The sequence below is a fragment of the Thalassophryne amazonica genome, chromosome 13 (genome assembly GCF_902500255.1).
Source record: "Thalassophryne amazonica chromosome 13, fThaAma1.1, whole genome shotgun sequence".
Lineage (NCBI taxonomy): Eukaryota > Metazoa > Chordata > Actinopteri > Batrachoidiformes > Batrachoididae > Thalassophryne > Thalassophryne amazonica.
This window is the reverse complement of record NC_047115.1, coordinates 43,781,742-43,804,352: the sequence shown is the minus strand read 5'-3', so window position 1 is coordinate 43,804,352 and position 22,611 is coordinate 43,781,742. Positions and strand designations below refer to the sequence as shown.

General features: G+C 40.8%; 1 protein-coding gene across 1 annotated transcript in view; it reads left to right on the top strand.

The window, feature by feature from the left end:
- elovl5 (ELOVL fatty acid elongase 5) overlaps positions 1-20,827 on the top strand; it is a 33,220-nt gene extending 12,393 nt beyond the window's left edge. The window contains exons 3-8 of the mRNA XM_034185723.1: positions 1,796-1,983; positions 5,066-5,143; positions 5,695-5,866; positions 6,137-6,261; positions 17,489-17,623; positions 17,814-20,827. Coding sequence (XP_034041614.1) covers positions 1,796-1,983; positions 5,066-5,143; positions 5,695-5,866; positions 6,137-6,261; positions 17,489-17,623; positions 17,814-17,942 — 827 coding nt within the window. The 3' untranslated portion in view covers positions 17,943-20,827. The remainder of the gene's footprint in view (positions 1-1,795; positions 1,984-5,065; positions 5,144-5,694; positions 5,867-6,136; positions 6,262-17,488; positions 17,624-17,813) is intronic.
- Positions 20,828-22,611: the final 1,784 nt, after the last annotated feature.

Here is a 22,611-nt window from a genome sequence, read left to right as displayed (position 1 = left end):
CCTTGTTTCCCATGTAACAATAAGAAATATACTCAAAACCTGGATTAATCTTTTTAGTCACATAGCACTACTATTATTCTGAACACTACTGTATATCTGTAAATATAAATTCAACTTGGGGCATAAAATTCTACATTACAAATCATAGAAAACACCTGGAAAATCTCTAATATGAAATTTAATGGAAGGAAAGGAGGACATGGAATGTTCAGTGGACCCACCAGTGGGTAAATAGTTTCTGTGGAAATGCAATTATCAGCAGCAGCATAAGATGTAGTTTATGATAAGAAGGTGCAATGACCTTGGTGGATACCAAACCTAAGCTCTGGAAATGAAACTAACAAACTAGCTCATTCCAAGCAACTTCAACTACACCTGCTCCTAATTTTCATTATGCGATGATAATATTATTCCCTGCAACAAGCCCAGACATGTCCAGCAGGTGCCTTACTAATTTGGAGACTTACAAGATAAGGTCGTATATTGTTTTTGAGTTATCGGGTTACTAAACGGGAGAGTATCTATTCTCTACATTTTACAGGCTTTTCTCAAAGCTGAGAAAAAAGTAAAACCATGTTAACATCTATGGGATGCGGTTGTAATGCTCAGGAAACATGGTTTGACTTTATTTAGAGTTCTACAACAGATGTCCTGTTGATACTCATGTCTCTTTTTGAGCAGTTAGTTTAAAAACTTTTTTCTCTCATACAGCATAACCGTCAAAAGTGACTAGAACACTGACAGACTTAATGTTTTAAGACTACTAAGATTATAAAAAACCTGTCCTTAAATGCAAATATGTTACATAATAAAAACCTAGAAAAACAAACAGGGTGATTGCATGAGCTTAATGCTGCATTTACACATAATGGCAGCAAGTCACAAATGCCACGAAGTATACATTCTTGGCTGCTGATCATGAATGTGATGATTCAGGGCAGAGGCATCATGTGTCCTCAGGAACTGCTGCAACCTGTTACCACACGTTACGATTAATGGCACGTGTTGCTGGAGAAATATCAGGAACCACTACGCACGGTCAAGAATAATGTTCTGCGTTCTTGCGCGCTATTGCGTGTAACAGTGCATCATTACATTCTGCCACGTTGTGAATGAGGAGGAGGAGACGGCGAGACAGCCAGATGTGTGGCACCATGCGGCTCTCATCTCACTCATTTTCCCAAACATCAGGCACATGCAGCAGGTGGAAAACCTGCAGGAGCGCCCTGAGGAGCATTGGAACAAAATGTTTAGCCGACTTGGCATCACCGTCCTTCTTCGGCATATTGCAGCAATGAAACTGAATGCAGTGCAGCAGGGTTTAATTGTGCACGTCAGAGAAGAACGCTGTCATGCTCTATTAAGGATCACCACTAATCAAGACGGATCAACACGCTCAGTTGCAACCTCCACAACATGAAGTGAAATGAGGGAGGTGTATGACATCCGTGGAAGATTTTTTTGACAGGCAAAAACATGCTCCACGAATATCACGCACCAACATGCACTATTAGGAAACCTATTCAGATGTGTTAAGTCACGTTAAGAATGTCAGGAATGTGCCAAGAATGACGCAAATATGACATTCGTAACGTGTCTTCCGTATGTGTAAACACAGCGTAAACCTTTAATCTAAGTCTTTTGTTATACAGTAAACATGGACTTGCACAAAAATCTGTTGGCTTTTTTAGCTGTTTTTTTTAGTTTCCCATGTGGTAAACATCCCTGTGTGTACCGGTGGTTATTATCCATCTGACTCATTCCCCATATCTTGATAAAACCTGTTACGTTTCAGACCAGAGGGTGCGGGGATGGCTGCTGTTAGACGACTACACGCCGACCTTTGCACTGACAGTCATCTACCTACTGATTGTCTGGATGGGACCCAAGTACATGAGACACAGGCAGCCGTACTCCTGCAGAGGCCTCATGGTGCTTTACAATCTGGGCCTCACTCTCTTATCCTTCTACATGTTCTATGAGGTAATCGGAACAAGGACATGTAAATGTGATGTGTTTCAGTTGCACGGCTGTGGGCTTCTTCCCCACACTGACACAGCTGGATGCTTCGTTTAACCTCCAAATCCCTCACATGCCCTCACAGACAAACGACAGCCAGATTTTTTCTCTACACACACACACATTCTCCAAATCAGGAGGCCAGAACTGGGTACTTGTGCTCTCAGCTCTCAGAAGTAGCTGCTTGGGTTTGTGTCTGTGTGGTTGGTTGAACTTCGCACTGTGACAACAGCGTGGCCGTACTGTGAACTCATAACAATCTGTGCCAACTAATGGGAATCCAGGACACCCTTTTCTTTTTAAATCACAGAATGTTAATCCTCCCAGTTCTTATTGTAATACTGTCCCTTACAAAGAACAAAATCAATATATTCCTCAGTTTGAATTTATTGAAAAATCACACTGAAAACCAGGCCGGGTCCCCAGAGTTGCAGCTTCTGAGAGACCCCGAGCATGGCCAACAAAATGGCTTTTATACAAGAGAATGTAGGCAGTACAGTGGGTGGGTTTTAGTCTCACAAACCTGATCTTACTGGCTCCCCACAGGCAGAGGGGACGCTCCACCCCTTGTCTTCAGCCCACAGTTGAAGACACACAGAATGACTGCGATAGAAACTGATTATTGTGCTTTATTTACAGGGTGAGCTGTTGGTGTGTAGCAACAGTCAAGGAACCACGTGTAGAGTCAGGTCGATAAATGGTTAAACAATGACACAACCTTCATAATTTTGCCTCTGCACACCACAGTGATGGAGATGAAACAAAACAATCCAGATGTGTCTGATGTAGATTTTCAGTTTTAATTCAAGAGTGTTAAAAAATAGTCCATTCAGCTTTTAGGAATTAGTCATTTGTATTAGACCGTCACTCGACTTTTTTTTTTTTTTTGGAGCCCATAAGTAAGTGAAAAAATAAATGTAATTATTACACTGGTCAACAATTTTTTTTTCTTGCATGGATGTTTAGAACTGATTTAGGATCATTCTGGGGTGCTGGATCCAAATCTGAGCTCAGATTTCCTCTGTCACATCACGTTTTTTGCAAATTTCATGTTCTGTATTGATAGATTACGCAAAAGTTGCTCATTCACTCACAGGTTTGACGGTACTAATCATGCACAAAAGCAGCTTTGAAAGCATAGTTTTTAAACCAGGTTTGCGAAATGTTAACAAGAGCCGTAATATCGTTTATGGCGCCAAAAAGGTGTGCGAGACTGCAGCTTTTGCTTCAATGCTTGATACGAGAGATGTGTTTTCTTAAAAATGTGATGTGATTGGCAAAAACTAACACCAGATTCAGATTCTGCACCCCCAAATGACCTGAAATTGGACTTTAACATCAATCATTAATGATACCGTTTAGTAAATCTGGAGTTGGCAGCTCTCAAAAGTGGAATGAGACTAGCGAGGGAAGCCACCAAATCTAAGAATGTGCTTTCTGGAAAACCTTAGTTGAAATTTCACATCTTCCTTTTGACAAAATTCATTTTCAGTGCCACTCCACAATGAAGCTGTACAACTGGAGATGCAACAGATAAAAGTTCTACTATGCACATTTTCTGCAGTCACTGCAACGGAAACCTGTATCTCCTTCAGTTATCATAAGCCTCTTGGTGGCTTCCCTCAGTAGTTGCCTTCTCGCGTGGTAGACCTGCCTAATGATCCACTGACCCTTAATTGGAGTCAGCGGTTGAACATGAGTGTAAAGCTTATTTGTCCAGTTACTTATAGCCTATAAAAATTGCTGTATTTCCTAAATAGTTCATGTGATATTTTTGTAAAACCCCTTACATTAAAGCTGAAAGTCTAAACTACAAGCTTATATTCATTTTATCTCCATTGTGGTGGTGTACTGAGGCCAACTGACAAAAACTGTCACTGCCCAAATACTTATAGACCTGGATGTAAGTTGTGGCTGCACATGCAGTTGTTGAGATGTTTAGTTTTCCATAAATTAATTAATGTATTTTCTGGGTGACTTTGCTTGAGCTGCTGCCCCCGCGACCCAACCTAGGATAAGCGGAAGAAAATGGATGGATGGATTTTCTCTTGTAATATCCTCTACAGCAAGTAGAAGATATCAGATCACATAAAGATGTTAAGATAATTCATGATCTTCAAACATCATGTTACACAGTAGCAGAATACTTTGTTTTTTTTACTCTGAATTACTGTATTCCCGGAGTGTAAGTCACAGTTTTGTTTTGTTTGCTTTTTTAAACTAGTTTGGAAGGTTACACTCTGGTCCAACTTATATACTGAAAAATCACATTCTTTATTAGTAATAATAATATTTTATATAGAGCTTCCCCAGTAATCAATACACTAAACAAAATAAACTCAAACAGTACCAAAATGAACACTAATAATAAAGGTACACTACAACAATCCAAAAAAATACCATATTATAGAGATGTTAAAAAAAATGTACTCACGTTTTTACTGTGTTTCCAATGCTGGGGGGCAGCCATCACTGTTCATCTGCATTAACTAACACCCAATATGTTGTCCAACACACATTTATTTGTACAGTTTGCTCATATTTTACAATTTAAAAGCTCTTATGTTAAGCAACAGCACATGCTGTCGTGTGCACATGTGCTAGAGTTCCGGTCTGTTGATAAACTCACCCCCGAGGCAGCACTGTTATTAAGTCAGTTCCATATTCAAAAACAAAAGTGTGACATATGTATGTTTTTTCCCCCTCCTTCAAGACACAGTTTCTAAGAAGTTCAACTTGTACTCCGTAAACTATCAAATGTTTATCACTCTTCCCAATTAATGATCTTTCATCACAGCCAGACACAGAACTTTTGTGGAGACCCGATCTGGACCTGCTATCTGTCTTTACATTTATTTCGTGTGTGTGCATGTGTTTAACACCTAAAGGAGTGTGAGTGTGCGTTGGAGGCAGTCATATTCCCAACATTCGATCTTTCACATCCTGCTACTGTATTTTGCTGTCACTGTGTACTTGTCGTTTCTTAGTGTGTTTCCTGAGCTGCATTTGTTCTAAACAGTGCGTCTAAATGACTTTGTCTCTTCAGCTGGTTGCAGCCATGTGGGAAGGTGGTTACAACTTCTACTGCCAAAACACCCACAGCTCACAGGAAGCAGATGTTAAGGTGAGTCAGATAGATATGTCTAAATACTGAAACTGATGCACTTCATGCTAAACATCGACATAACCACAAATGTTCCTTAAAAAAAATCTGATAAACTTTAAATTATAAATGAAACCAAATGAAAACATTTCAGAGTAATCCTACCCAATTCTGAGTATCAGTACAAACCTATTGTTCATCAGCAACACACATGATCTAATCAACTGTCATCATTGTGCGTCCTTTTGGAGCGCTGCAGCTGACTTGAACACAAACTCTCATTGAAATGTGCAGAGCTTTGCAGATCTGCAGTGATTAAAAACTTATCAGCGTCAACGTTGCTTTACAATTCATTCTGATCCTCAGGGTGTTTCAGCAGGTCGACGTCTGCTTATCATGTTGCTAAGAGCTAGACTTTGTAACGTGCCACACTATCTCCACAACGTGAACAAGTCGTATTGTGACTGGCTACTGATTTACTCACATTAAACACCAGACCTCATCACAAAGTCTCTGTCTGACATCTTGAACCTTTTTTTTTTTTTTTTTTGGTGGTCTCCTTGTCTGCTCAGATCACAAAGGTGCTGTGGTGGTACTACTTCTCCAAGCTTATTGAATTTATGGACACTTTCTTCTTCATCCTACGGAAAAATAATCACCAGATTACGTTTCTTCACATCTACCACCACGCGAGCATGCCGAATATCTGGTGGTTTGTTATGAACTGGATACCCTGCGGTCACTGTGAGTGTATTAACACATCTTCGCCCTCCAGTGAGTCAAATCAGTCCCACAGTTACCGTTTGGCTCGACGGATGCTTAAATAATTCAGATCTTCTAATGTTAAACCCATTAGCCCTGAAAGTAGCCTGTTGTTCCCACATTTTACACAACAAAACATGACCCTTATTGACCTGAACACGGCTGTATGTGTAAAATGTATTTGTTTGAGTCCTCATGAAGATTTTGTCTCTGAATTGCCTTTCTGACTCTTTGCATTTTCTGCCTCTGTAGCATATTTCGGTGCCTCCTTAAACAGTTTTGTTCACGTGGTGATGTATTCATACTACGGGCTCTCATCTATCCCAGCTATGCGGCCTTACCTTTGGTGGAAGAAGTACATCACACAGTTACAGCTGGTGGGTTTGGACTTCACTTTCTTTCCATGTTGAGATTTTGTCTGTGATCATGTGATTACATTTGAGTGGAACATTTTACAATTAATGGACACATTTTCTTCATTGTGGGGGAAGGTAGAAACAACTCAGATTGAGTCTGATCTGAATGCAGATGTTGAGGTTGAGTGATGCCTGTTAAGAGCTGGTGGAGTCAGGAGGTCAGTGGACAGAGATGTTTGGCGATGCCAGTAACTTTGCAAGAGAACAAAGGTCCAACTCTTGGTGCTTCTTGTCTCACTGCATGGTTGCAAGACTTGGGAGACTAAACAGTGAACTAAGGCAGTGTCTAGAAGTCTTTGGTACAAGTACTCTTTGAAGGATCCTTGGGTACTGCTGGAATGATCTTGTGTCAAACGAACGGTTACTTAGATAGATAGATAACTTTATTTCAGACTCATAGTCCAGTTAAAAAACAAAACAAACAACAACAAAAAAACAGACAAACAATAATAAACATACAAACACAGACACAGATCTTTAGCCACTTAAAAGACAACTACACCAATGCCTCCGCATTTGGGAAGTGAACCGGATGGCACTGTAACCAATATTTGTTACTGACAAAATTATTTCATTTTCTGACTTATTTAATTGGCACATAAATCTGTACATTTCTTAAACAAGGCTGTATTTACTCTATGAGACACAAACAGTTCACTGGCTCTGGTCCATCTGGGCTTTTTTAACAAGAGTCTGAAGGCATCATTATAGGCCACTCTCAGCCTCTGAAGGCTGGAATGTTTGTAGTTCAGCCACAGATGAGCCGTATACAGCGAGGTGCAGTATGCTCTGAACAAAGTGACTTTCACACCAAGAGAACAGGATCCAAACTTTCATGACAGAACATTAGCCTGTGCATACAACATGCGGCACTGACGATACATGTCATCATCTGACAGACTGTCTGTCAGGATATGCCCGAGGTATTTAACACTTGTCACAGTATTTAGGACTTTGCCAGACAATTTGAAATCTGGAAAAAGCATATCTCTGTCTTCCTTTGTCGGACATGTCATTATGAAACTCTTGATAGCATTGAATTTCACATCATGAAATTCTCCAAAAACAGAGCACACATTCAGCAACTGCTGCAGACCAGCTGAACTTGGGCTGAAAATCACTAGATCATCTGCATACATTAAGTGATTGACCACAGAATTACCAGCCATACACTCAGTTCTGCAATGATTTAACTGTTTAGAAAGGTCATTCATATAAAAATTAAATAAAATTGGGGACAACAAGCTCCCTTGTCTTACTCCATTACTGATTTGAAAGGGCACAGACACACAATTATCCCATTTAACCTGTAGAGTCTGGTGAGCATACCAGTACGACAGGCATCGCACAATATATTTTGGCACATTGGCTTGACACATTTTGTAGAATCATTTTCTATGATTCACACGGTCAAAGGCCTTAGAGGCATCTAGAAAGCACATAAAAACAGTAGAGTTCCTCTTTTTATATAAGTTCTTTTAAGGTATAAATACACGTCTGTTCCATGGTCAGCTTTAAAACCAAATTGATTGTCTGTGGAGACAATATCGTTTTCTATTCTACTTAAAATGATTCTTTCAAATATTTTTGACAGGATATTTGCCAGGGCAATGGGTCTATAGTTGTCAGTGCTCCCCACCTTCCTTGCCTTATCTTTAATCACAGGGACTAACAGCACTGTCATCATAGAGTCTGGAATGAACCCATGAACAGTGATAGCAGATAAGCATATGGCAAGTAGAAGTGCCAACCTCATACTGGAATATTTCAGGTGCTCAGCAGAAATAAGATCCTTGCCTGTTGATTTGTTTTCTGGCAAAAGGTTGATTGCTTGAAGTATTTCATGAGATTTGAATGATTCAACATAGTCCACCCAATCAACAATATAGGGTTCACTTGAGACACAATTAAAAAGTTTAAAATAATGCTCTTTCCACAGCTCAACAATCATGTCAGCCCCAGAAACTCCATCTACTGTGAGGGAGAGAAGGTTTATAGTTATTTACACATTTCACATTTTTCCAAAATGCCTTAATATCATTACTTAATAATTTTTCAGCCAGGGCATCAGCCTTGATTGTTTGCTCCTTTTTACTTATAAATCTTACGGCATATTTATATCTAGCATTTGTTTGTTTTTTCTGCTCAAATAGAGGCCCCTGTCTTGGTTTCCCAGCTGCAGCCCAGGTCTTAGTGGCATCACGAGCTTCAGAATGGAATTTAGACACATAAATGTTCCACCCAGGCCTTGTTTTACCTTTCCTTTTGCATTTGTAAAGAGGTTTACTCGCTTCAATCAGTGCATCAGCGATATGAGAATACATAGAAGAAATGTCAGTCTTGTGCTTCTCACTAGTGCAGTTGCAGTCTGTACACATCACTGCATCCTTTGGCAGAAGAATATTGCTTAATAGTTGATCACTGTTTGCACAATAGCAGGCAAGCTCCTCTGATGAGAGGGCAGACCAGTCCAAATATTCACTTCTACAGTTACTGGCAGTTTGCATGACAGGAATTCTGTCAAATTGAATGGACATGCATACAGGAATATGGTCGGCTGTAGCCATTTCATATAAAATCTTCATGCCAGCCAGAGCAGCATGGGCATCATCTGTAGTGATGCAGTGGTCTAGCCACGAAGTAGTATGCCATGCTTCACTTATATATGTGTAACTCTGGCCTGGCAAAATGACTTTACTTGATAGAGTTAGTTGATTATCTGCACATAAATTTGTCAAATGATCAGCAAAGATAGAGTTTCTGTCTAAGATATTTGCATTTAAATCACCAATAACATACACACTAGAGGCACTTTCATTCTCTATTAAAGCACTTATGAAAGCGAGCTTATCCAAGTACTCTTCTTCATTTTGTTTGCATTCATATGGGGAATAAACATTTAATATCAGAATTTCTTTGTTGTGATGTGATAATCGTAATGCAATACACCAGTCCACCCCAAGCCTGGTGACGCTGACCACAGAGTCCAGTCTCTTATTCCAAAGAATAGCCACACCTCCTGCTATTCTTCCCTTTTTTATGCCTAAACTTAGGTCAGTTGTAGACTCTCCCGCCCCAAGAAATCTATCATCAAGCGAGTTTATACCTTTAAGGTCCTGCTTGGCAAGAAACGTCTCTTGTAAACATAAAACGTCACAATGAACCAACAACTGGTCCACTACAATACGAGGCGCTTTATCCTCCGCACTCTGACTCAAATGCAGGCCACGACAGTTGTAAGATATAACATTTATAGCCATGATAGCTGTTTCAAGAGTTCGCACCAGCAACAGGCACACTCATGGCTCCAAGTGTGGTAGCAGCAGCATTAGCTCCAATGACCGCGGCAGCTTTACGTGGCTCATAATAACGTCTTACAAAAGTTCCATCAGGCCAAAGCTCGGGATCATACATCGTCTACTGCATTGCATTCTGCAGTCACTTTAAAGGAGGTGTATCGGTCATTAACAGTAGCGATTCTGTCACATGAAACGTCATACCCGAGATTGTTTTTGAGATATGTGTGTAATGTTTCTGCCTCCAGATCTGGAGAGAATTTTGAAGCAAAGACACTCACCAATTTTGTCTATCATTTTGATATTCCCAGTTGCTCCAGTGCCCACCACAGTCTTGACTTTCCTTTGTCCAGGTGTAGAGAGCCCAATACGGGGCGCAGGCTTAGCAAACACCGGCTCCTTCTGCCGTCACTGCCCGGCTTTAACAACTTTACTCCATTTTGGAGAGCTAGGTGGTAGTGGCGTCGTTCCTCCGCTGAATTCCTCCTGAGAAGGTCTTTCCCCATGAGAAAAGAGTGGCTCCTCAGCTCGAGTAAGGCTGCAAGCCGACTCCACGGCCCTGGTTTCTCCCTCAAAGGAGTTACCGCAGTTAGCCTCCACGGCACCTGACTGCTTCCCCGCCACGCGCAGCCCTGCGCCGCCGTTGCCCGTGCGCAGTTCCAGGGCACACACCCAATTGTTCACATCCATCGTGACAGCTGGCCTCGGCCTGCAGGTTCAGTGTATGTTGCATAGTAGACATTTCAGCGTGGAGGTGCTCCATTTTTCGGAATAAACCGCACACATCCATGCTGGTGAAAGTCACTGGAGGCAGTTCATCCAAGTAATGGGATACAAATCTTGGGATATTGTCTCCACACTCATTCATCACTTTGAGGCATGCTTTGATGTTGTTCACATCTTTATTTGCTCCTTTGTGGGACACATTACGCTGTGACGTGTCGCACAGATCAAACAACGCCTTCTTTGACATTTCAATCCACTCAGAATTGAATGTGTTAGATGCCAGCAGAATTATCTCGTCCTGGCTCAGTGTCTTTAATTTCATGTAAAGAAAGTGCAGGAATTCATCCTCAACTACTACTTTCCCATCCGTCGTTCGGTAGATCTCTCAAACTTTGACAAAGCCAGGAGCTCCAGGCGTGCGTGCGACTGTCCCGTCAGCCATCTTGAGGTGAGTTGCAATAAATGAGACTTAGTGAGACTCAGATAAGGAATCTGATTTGAATTGTGAGGAAACATCAGCTACAGCATTTTGGCCATGTGACATGTTTCTCTGGACAGGATCCAGCACAAACGCACCTCAGTGTTGAGAATGGCAGCAGTTGTAGAAGGCCAAGACGATGCATGTTTTATGTGAGTGTGATAGATAGATGTTTAACTTCGAGAGGTCGGGATGGAACATTCATCTTCCTGGGCAGTTGCCATCTGGCACCCAGGATGGTTTCACAGTGTGGTGGAGACTGCAGACTTGACAGACGACAGGACCATGATCAACCTACCAGCCTCAATCTGTTGAAAGGGCTCTGATAAAGCTGATAATTTCATACACCATAGGGTGTTGCTTTAGCTCAGTTCAAATACAAAATTAAAATGTATTTTGAGAAGTCTGAAGATCTCTTTAACATATGGCCATAGGGCTACAGACGGGGAGGTGGGATCTTGTGGCTGATCATCCATCCAGCCACAAGAACCCTGACAGTATCACCACCCACTCATACAAGTTCAGTCCAGATACAGTGAGGAAAATAAGTATTTGAACACCCTGCAATTTTGCAAGTTCTCCCACTTAGAAATCATGGAGGGGTCTGAAATTTTCATCTTAGGTGCATGTCCACTGTGAGAGACATAATTAAAAAAAAAAAAAATCCTGAAATCAATCTTTTTTTTAATAATTTATTTGCATGTTACTGCTGCAATTAAGTATTTCAACACCTGCCCAATTAGCAAAAATTCTGGCCCTCAACGACCTGTTTAGTCCGCCTCTACAAGTCCACCTCCACTCCACTTATTATTCCAAATTAGAAGCACCTATTTGAGGTCGTTAGCTGCATAAAGACACCTGTCCACCCCACACAATCAGTAAGACTCCAACTACTAACATGGCTAAGACCAAAGAGCTGTCCAAAGACACCAGAGACAAATTGTAGACCTCCACAAGGCTGGAAAGGGCTACGGGGCCAATTGCCAAGCAGCTTGGTGAAAAAGATCAACTGTTGGAGCAATTATTAGAAAATGGAAGAAGCTAAACATTACTGTCAATCTCCCTCGGACTGGGGCTCCATGCAAGATCCCACCTCGTGGCGTATCAATGATCCTAAGAAAGGTGAGGAATCAGTCCAGAACTGCACGGGAGGAGCTGGTCAATGACCTGAAGAGAGCTGGCACCACTGTTTCCAAGGTTATTGTGAGTAATACACCAAGACATCATGGGTTAAAATCATGCATGGCACAGAAGGTTCCCCTGCTTAAATCAGCACACATCCAGGCCCGTCTTAAGTTTGCCCATGACCATTTGGATGATCCAGAGGAGTCATGGGAGAAAGTTATGTGGTCAGATGAGACCAAAATAGAACTTTTTGGTCTTAATTCCACTCGCCGTGTTTGGAGGAAGAAGAATGCCGAGTACCATCCCAAAAACACCGTCCCTACTGTGACGCATGGGGGTGGAAGCATCATGCTTTGGGGGTGTTTTTCTGCACATGGGACAGGACGACTGCACTGTAATAAGGAGAGGATGACCGGGGCCATGTATTGCGAGATTTTGGGGAACAACCTCCTTCCCTCAGTTAGAGCATTGAAGATGGGTCGTGGATGGGTCTTCCAACATGACAATGACCCAAAGCACACAGCCAGGATAACCAAGGAGTGGCTTCATAAGAAGCATATCAAGGTTCTGGAGTGGCCTAGCCAGTCTCCAGACCTAAACCCAATAGAAAATCTTTGGAGGGAGCTCAAACTCCGTGTTTCTCAGCGACAGCCCAGTAACCTGGCTGATCTAGAGAAGATCTGTGTGGAGGAATGGGCCAAAATCCCTGCTGCAGTGTGTGCAAACCTGGTGAAAAACTACAGGAAACGTTTTGACCTCTGTAATTGCAACAAAGGCTACTGTACAAAATATTAACATTGATTTTCACAGGTGTTCAAATACTTATTTGCAGCAGTAACATACAAATAAATTATTAAAAAAAAAAAAATCATGCATTGTGATTTCTGGATTTTTTTTTTTTTTTTTTAGATTATGTCTCTCACAGTGGACATGCACTTAAGATGAAAATTTCAGACCCCTCCATGATTTCTAAGTGGGAGAACTTGCAAAACCGCAGGGTGTTCAAATACTTATTTTCCTCACTGTACCACAGATTCCTGTAGCTGTACCTGCCTTAAGCTGTTTCACTACCTTTCCAGTGTCACAGCGATTTGGTGGGTTTGCAACTAACACAAGAACTCTGGCATGTTGATGTTCAGTGTCATCGTGGAAGGATCAGCCTCCAACCAGATTACCACATATGTTTGGGTTCCCTCTGCGGCCCATTGTATCTGTCATAAATGTATGCAGCTGATAGACATCACTCAAGTCAATGCTTCCATGTCCACTAGCTCCACAGCAGTATGTTTCAATTGCGTTGCAGCAGTACATACGGCTGCACTGCAAACCAGCATCAGGTCTATTTTTCACAGATGTTGCAACTGAAATGCAACTGAATGGCCAGTCAGATTGTCAGTAATCACTTTGCTGTGCTCCCCCCCCATAAAACCTAAACTCCTGCAGGGAAAAAAATACAAATGATAAAAACGAGTCTTTCTGCTTATCGCACACGTGTGTACTACAGACCAAACATGCTACAAAAGTGTGACAGATATGTGATGCAACCCAAATGTAGTACAACCCCAATTCCAGTGAAGTTGGGACATTGTGTGAAATGTAAATAATAACAATAATAATATTGTTTTTGTGCAAATATTTGCTCATTTTGAAATGGATCCCTGCAACATGTTTCAAATGTTTTAGTGTCATGCTTGGGTATAAACAGAGCATCCCCAAAAAGCTTAGCCGGTCACAAGCAAAGATGGGGCGAGGATCACCACTTTGTGAAAAACTGTGTTGTATTTCTGTGTAGGCTCTCAGTTGTCCAGGTGGTTTCCATAGTAGAGAAGCTTGAATCAAGCAACAGGAAGTTGAGGACTTTACAGAACACATCAACTCGGTGGACGCCAATATCAAGTTCACACGTGAGGATGCCAGAAACAACCATTTAGCCTTCTTGGACTGTGATGTTACGATTGGAGAGAACAGGCAGCTCCAGACAGGGGTTTACAGAAAACCAACTCACACTGACCAATATCTGCTCTTTGGCTCAAACCACCCCCTTGAACACAAGCTTGGGGTGATCAGGACGCTTCAACACAGAGCCCTACAGGTGCCCACAACTGCAGAGGGAAGGGCTAAAAAAAACGTGTCCGGAAAGCCCTCACAGTATGTGGGTACCCACGATGGTCCCTGGACAAAGTGCAGAAGTCCCAGAGAACAAAGAGACCAGATAGACAGGAGACAGAGACAAGAAGAAGAGGAGTGGCTCTCCCTTATTTAGCAGGAGTAGGGGAAAAACTACAGAGGATCTTCAGACAGCACAAAATCCCAGTTTACTTTAAACCGGTTAATACCTTGAGACAGAAATTAGTTCACCCTAAGGACATGATCCCTAGTTACAAACAGAGCAATGTAGTGTATTCTATCAGATGTCAGGAAAACTGTAACGAACACTACATAGGTGAGACTAAGCAACCTTTACACAAAATACTATACCAGCACCGCAGAGAGGGCACCAGTGGACCTCAGTCTGCAGTTCATCTCCACTTTAAAGACACTAACCACACATTTGAGGACAAGGAAGTTAAAATATTAGCCAGAGAGAAGAAATGGTTTGAGAGAGGGGTCAAGGAGGCATTCTTTGTGAAATTTTTGAAACCCAGCCTTAACTGGGGAGGGGGTCTGAGACACGCTTTATCCCCTGTTTACAATGGGGTACTCAGGTCAAAGGGGTTTCAGTCTTTTGTTCATGGTAATGAGTCATTCACGTCATCAGAAGAGTCATCAAGGGAGCAATCAATCAATCAATTTTATTTATATAGCGCCAAATCACAACAAACAGTTGCCCCAAGGCGCTTTATATTGTAAGGCAAGGCCATACAATAATTACATAAAAACCCCAATGGTCAAAACGACCCCCTGTGAGCAAGCACTTGGCGACAGTGGGAAGGAAAAAACTCCCTTTTAACAGGAAGAAACCTCCAGCAGAACCAGGCTCAGGGAGGGGCAGTCTTCTGCTGGGACTGGTTGGGGCTGAGGGAGAGAACCAGGAAAAAGACATGCTGTGGAGGGGAGCAGAGATCAATCACTAATGATTAAATGCAGAGTGGTGCATACAGAGCAAAAAGAGAAAGAAACACTCAATGCATTATGGGAACCCCCCAGCAGTCTAAGTCTATAGCAGCATAACTAAGGGATGGTTCAGGGTCACCTGATCCAGCCCTAACTATAAGCTTTAGCAAAAAGGAAAGTTTTAAGCCTAATCTTAAAAGTAGAGAGGGTGTCTGTCTCCCTGATCCGAATTGGGAGCTGGTTCCACAGGAGAGGAGCCTGAAAGCTGAAGGCTCTGCCTCCCATTCTACTCTTACAAACCCTAGGAACTACAAGTAAGCCTGCAGTCTGAGAGCGAAGCGCTCTATTGGGGTGATATGGTACTATGAGGTCCCTAAGATAAGATGGGACCTGATTATTCAAAACCTTATAAGTAAGAAGAAGAATTTTAAATTCTATTCTAGAATTAACAGGAAGCCAATGAAGAGAGGCCAATCAGGAAAGGCATCCATCCCATCATTAGGAGGGACAGCTGCCCTGTCATTAGGAGAGTGCTAACTGGAGCACAATAGTTGCTAATTAGAGCTATTGTTTAGTCACTAGCCTATAGCAGTCTGCCTCTCAGTAGGAGGGGTCTGGTTAGGTTTAAAACTCCAGCTTTTGTTGGCTTCTGTTTATTCGTCTCTACAAGAGTCAGACAGAAGTCAGACTTCAAGAGCAAGAATTTTAGCTGAGGAAGCTTCTGCGATTTGAAGCGAAACGTCCTCGCGTCAAGCAACCTAGTCCAGTCGAAGATTCAAGCATCTCTACAACTGTGTTGTATTTTCTGCTTCATAATGTGCCACAAATTTTCAAAGGGTGACATGTAGACAGACAGGCCAGTCTAGTACCTGCACTCTTTTACTACGAAGCCACGCTGTTGTAACACGTGCAGAATGTGGCTTGGCATTGTCTTGCTGAAATAAGCAGGGACGTCCCTGAAAAAGACGATGCTTGGATGGCAGCATGTGCTGCTCCAAAACCTGGATGTACCTTTCAGCATTGATGGTGCCATCACAGATGTGTAAGTTGCTCATGCCATGGGCACTAACATGCCCCCATACCATCACAGATGGTGGCTTTTGAACTTTGCACTAGTAACAATCTGGATTGTTTTTTTTTCTTCTTGTCCGGAGGACAAGACATCCATGATTTCCAAAACCAATTTGAAATGTGGACTCATCACACCACAGCACACTTTCCCACTTTGCATCTGTCCATTTCAAATGAGCTCGGGCCCAGAGAAGGCGGCGGCGTTTCTGGATGTTGTTGATGTATGGCTTTCGCTTTGTATGGTAGAGTTTTAACTTGCACTTGTAAACGTAGCGACGAACTGTGTTAACTGACAGTGGTTTTCTGAAGTGTTCCTGAGCCCACGCAGTAAGACCCTTTACACAATGATGTCGGTTTTTAATGCAGGGCCGCCTGAGGGATCGAAGGTCACGGGCAATCAATGTTGGTTTTTGGCCTTGCCGCTTGCGTGTAGAAAGTTCTCCAGATTCTCTGAATCTTCTGATTATATTATGGACTGTAGATGATAGAATCCCTAAAGTCCTTGCAAGTGAACGTTGAGAAACATTGTTCTTAAACTGTTGGACTATTTTTTTCCACACAGTTGTTCACAAAGTGGTGATCCTTGCCCCATCTTTGCTTGTGAATGGCTAAGCCTTTTGGGGATGCTGCTTTTATACCCAAGCATGACACGGAAAACGTTTGAAATGTGTTGCAGGCATCCATTTCAAAATGAGCAAATATTCGCACAAAAACAATAAAGTTTATCAGTTTGAACATTAAATATCTTGTCTTTGCGGTGTATTCAATTGAATATAGGTTGAAGAGGATTTGCAAATCATTGTATTCTGTTTTTATTTACATTTACACGTCCCAACTTCATTGGAATTGGGGTGTATGTGAAAATCCGGCTTTAGAGAAATGCTCCAAGTAGCCAGCCCAACAGAGCATCACGGCCAGAGTAATCTGCAACCATGCCATCACATTCCCACGGCTGCAATGGGATGAAGTAGAGGTTTAAGCGAGGGCCACTAAACCATAACTCATGGGTGGGGATTGAGGGCCAAAACTGTGCAACTTTTCCTTGCTACCAATCACCTCAACAAGTAATTTCCCAATAATCAGGACCAAATCGGGGGTTAGGTAGATGATTATTTTTTCTTTTGAATTCATGAAATACATGAAATAATCACTTTGCATTTCTTTCCCAATATTTCAGTATATGGCTTTGGAGTGAACAAAGTGCTTTGTGAGTTGAGTTTTTGTTCTTTGAGCTGTATGTAAATGAGGTCAGGCACATTTATTTTATAGATTAGTGCTGGTGATACTATTTTAACAGTGTAAGGTACTTTGTCTATTTTCTGTGCTGCTGCCATTAGTACTGATACAGTGCAGAAGATTGAAGGATGCAGACTGTTGTAGGTGCTCTCTGTGATAATGCTCTGATTTCATACATGTGTGTGCCATGTTTCCTCCACAGATTCAGTTCTTTTTAACAGTGTTCCACACCATGTCTGCAGTCATATGGCCATGTGGCTTCCCGATGGGGTGGCTGTATTTCCAAATAAGTTACATGATCACACTTATCATCCTTTTCTCAAATTTCTACATTCAGGTGAGCTCACATTTTCCAATTTCAAATAAAAGTTGAAGAATATAACATAAGGGTTTTTTGTTGTTGTTTTTTATACTGTGTTTGGAGAATACTGGACTGGCCGTTGGTGTGAATGACATAATTATGAGGTTGTCTTATTCTTAATTGTAGTAACACTTTTCCCGTCTTCTCTGTCTCTCTGCCTCACCAGACTTACAAGAAACGTATTGTTTCTCATAAAAAGGAGCATCACAATGGCTCTCCTGTGTCGCCAAATGGACATGCAAATGGAACGTCATCTATGGAAAACAAAGCACCTAAAAAGCTGAGGGTGGAATGACATTTGAGAAACACACACCCAAATCTCACTGCAGTGCATTAGCTACAGCTTCTGGAAGGGATATGCATGTTCTTATTTAGAACTTTGAGAGGAAACAAGCCATAAAATGTAAAATCTATCTACAGACTTTATATTTTTTTGTAAATATCCTGACAATCAAATTTACTTGATACTACAGTAGGTGTCATACTGCACCACTTGACCCCTACCTGTTTGTAATTCACTCCAAAGAGAAACTCGGCTTTAGTAGCAAGCACATAGTTTAATGTCCAAAGGCAAAGACACCAGTGAATGATTTGTGCTTCTGTAACCTAGGAGACAGTTAAATGACGCACTGCTTACTGTGGCCCTTATTATCCATCCTTTTCCTACATTTCAGGCCTGCAACACATTCCAAAAAATAATATGGAGGAAATGTAGGGTTAGTAATTGGGTAAAAAAACAAACACAAAAAATGTAATTAATCAATAGATGATATAACCACATAGGCACAGGATTACCTTGGGAAAGCTTCATGAAACACTGCAATATTGAGTTACATTTACAAATGCCATTATGTCTAACGAGGCCACAAAGCTAGTTTCTTGCTTTTTTTGCACTTTCATGAAGCATAACATTGCCCATGTAGCAGCCTTAATGTAATAATCTTATTCTACCAGCTGTAAGACTGCAAATTATATACTGTAGTATTCTGCAGTGACTGACCACAGGAATGGAGATTGGCTTTATTTAAATGTGTAGAACATACTTCTAAATAATCTCTCCCTTTTTACAAAGTTTAGTTTGTGTCCTTTAGGCCTACCTTATATTTCATTAGATAAAGATTACACAGGTAAGTCTATATGAATGTTTTCCTTAGTGCAAAATGCTGTAGTGCACTTTACAGTATCCCAAACTGTAGTAACACTATATTATGTAAGTAAATCCCTTCGGCTACTCCCTTGTTTGCATTCGGGGTCACCACAGCAAATCCAAGGTGGGTCTGTATGTTAAATTGGCACAGCGTTTACACTGGATGCCCTTCCTGACGCAACTCCACATTACATGGACAAATGTGGAAGGGGTGGGGTTTGAACTGGGAACCTTCTGCACTGAAACCAAGTGCACTAACCACTTGTCCGCCATCCCTGCAGTAACACTATATCATGGAGTTACTCTTTTTTTTTATCTTTAAAAAATAGGGTGCCTTCTGAAGCAAGAAGCTGAAGCATTCATAAATATAGTTCATAAATAGTTCATACTTTATATTCATAAAGTATAGAAACAGTCAACAGCGTAAGGACTCACGAGGTTGAATGTAGCAACTATCACTTTTACATCTACATGGTTTTAGGCAAGTATGGAATTTGTACACTAAATTAGTATCCTTCGAGTTTCAATAAGTAAACAGTGGGCATAAGATGGTAAACCTGAGATTTGTTTTCAATGTGAGATTAATGATCTTTTCTTTAAGCATTTCATTATTTCATGTTATAAAAATTTTATTTAAATGTACTGTATGTTGTATAATAAACTTTATATCCAATCAGGGCTGAAAATAGAACACAGTCGCAGTATATATATATATATATATATATATAAAAATAATTTTGGAATGGATGTATTACATTTTTACAAAACTACATTATGAAGACTTAAAAATACTATTTAATTTAAATACTATTTTAGGAAGCCGGTTGTGTAGCGGGTCCATAAAACATCAAAATTAACTTTGTATTATTAAAACCCTGCAGCTGGAAAAATAGTGAAAGATCAAGTAAAATGCTTTTAATAACAGATTTTTTAAAAATTACATCTAGTCCTGCAGGATTCATACACATCACTGCATTTCTTACTGGATATTTTGTCATCCAATGGGCGCGCACGCACACACACACACACACACACACACACACAAGATGAACATGTTTTAGTCTGTTGTTGCCCAAGTGTTTTTTTTTTTTTTTTTGGTTTGTTTGTTTTAAACAGGGCCACTTATTGTGTACAGGGGATACAGGAGACAGTCAGCATTCTTTGATTAGTAATTATTTTCATGTGCAAAATCTTACCTCCTACATTTGTCTAATTTCTAGTCAAAATATCTAATCTACACCTAAAAGTTGCTTAGGTAAACATTTACTAAGATACAAGGGCTTGTTTTTAGATAATACAGCTTAAATATCTTGCTTAATTGAAAGTGTCTTGGAAACATCTTGTTTTGCTGAACATTCTGAACAGAAATTAGGCAGATATGCATTGTACGATTGTGTGTTTTCATTATTTTTAAATCAAATTTACTGTATAATATTTAGATTAATACTGAACAGTGATTATGTACCTCACAGATACATTCAAAGTTATGCTGCTACTTAAATACTTTGCTGCCATTCCATTATGTGTAATCCATATTAAACCCATATAATACTGCTGTAGTGCCTATGATCTTAACAGTAAAGTAGCAGTATTTTACTGGTCCAGCGTCATCCACTTCTACAACACTTGTATTAAACTCACGTTTGTGATTCAAATGTTTGCTGAAAAGTTTTGACTCAACTACTTTGGAAAAATAAAAGCACAAGTGATTTTGCCTCTCCATTTTATCTGTTGGTCCATATGAGACATGTCACACCGTTTCCCCGCTCGTGCTGTCGGTTGGGTCTGTGTGTGTTTTATGATAAAGCAAAGCAAGCGGAGTAATGCTCGACATCCTTGCAGGTGAAGTGTTTGGAATGCTGTTGAGATTTCTGGAGGGCGACAGCAGAGATACAGATGGGTTTGCAACAGCTATTAAGTTCTATTTTTTGGATCACTCCTAACAGCAATAATAGAACTAATGCTTTGAAGGTTTTTGTGACAGGGCCAGGATTTTATCACCACTTGTGGCTTTGACCCCAGAGCAATTAAAAAACAAAAAAAGGTGCATTTAAAGAATGTTGCTCCTCTGACTGAGTAAAGGAAAGTTTGTGCTCGGCCCATTCTGTCTCATTTCGACATCGCTGTGCAGATTTACAGCACTGGAATACTGTCACACAGAGCAGACTTTTAGAAGACAGAGCAACTGTCTGTGTGCTTTGTTGGTGTGTCTGTTGGCCGGCCACTGCGCAAAGTCGTCCTCACTGACTTTCTAATGTCACAGCCTGAGGGACATAAGAGGGTGGGGCATCGGTGTGGCAAGTTTTACTGAAAAACAGCATGGGAGCAAGAATAATCAGGCAAAAACAGTCTGATACTCAAAAACTAAGGCAAGTGCTCATCTGGGTGGTTGGTTAGTCAACTCTAACAGTCAGCCCGACAATCTTGTGATGACTTGCTCAGCAGGTTAACATCTACGTACAATGAGTTGTGCCGCTTACACTTTGCACATTCTTTGAACTCGACCCAGAGTTCAAGATGAAACTGTTCGATGTGACATATCATAAAGCAATAAAGAATCTGTTAACAGGGAGAACAGCACATGAATACTTGAATACTTTACAGATGCACTCGTAGCTACAAGTGCGTCCGGAAAGTAGTCTCAACACTTCATTTTCCCCACATTTTGTTATGTTACAGCCTTATTCTGAAATGGATTGTTTTTTAAAAATTCTTCACACGGTACCCCATAATGACAATGTGAAAAGTTTTTTTTTTTTTTTGCAAATTTATTAGAAATAAAAATATAAAAGTAAAAATGCAATGTTAAAATACTCTACTGTATGAGCATTGCCTTTATAATTTGCAGTTAATTGGTATCCCATTGCAAACTCCACACACACACACACACACATATATATATATATATATATATATATATATATATATATATATATATATATATATATATATATATATATATATATATATATATATATATATATATATATATATATATATATATATATATATATATATATATATATATAACGGTGCCTCTCGACTGACTGTCACCCCCTCCCAAAAAAAAACATTTGTATGATTCATAGCATAAAAATAGGAAACAATGTGACCTTTTGACCTCTTACAATAAGTCAAGGTTAGCCATCTTTGAACTTGTCCAAGGTCTGTGTCCCAAGAATGTTCCCTGTGAATTTGAAGACTCTGGTAGTAACAGGACTGGACTTATGCTGAGCCCAGACTTACGCACGGACGGCTGCAAAGCCTTCACAATACCAGATGGCCATAATTTGACAGCCTTGGGTAAAAACTAAATCATGGGTACATAAGTATTCACAGCTTTTGCCATGAAGCTCAAAACTGTGCTCAGGTGCATCCTGTTTCCACTGGTCATCCTTGAGATGTTTCTACAGCTTAATTGTAACCCACCTGGGGTAAATTCAGTTGATTGGACATGATCTGGAAAGGGACAAACCTGTCTACATATAAGGTCCCACATTTGACAGTGCAGGTCAGAGCACAAACCAAGCTTGGAGGCAAAGGACTTGTCTGTAGACCTCTGAGACAGGATTGTCTCAAGGCACAAATCTGGGTAAGGGTACAGAAACATTGCTGCTTTGAAGGTCTCAATGAGCACAGTGGCCTCCATCATCCACAAATGGAAGAAGTTCCGAGAACCTGTTGGTCAGTCTGCCAGAGCTCCAGCATTCCTCTGTGGAGATAGAACCTTCCAGAAGAACAACCACCTCTGCAGCAATCCACCAATCAGTTCTATATTGGTATAGTGGCCAGACGGAAGCCACTCCTGAGTAAAAGG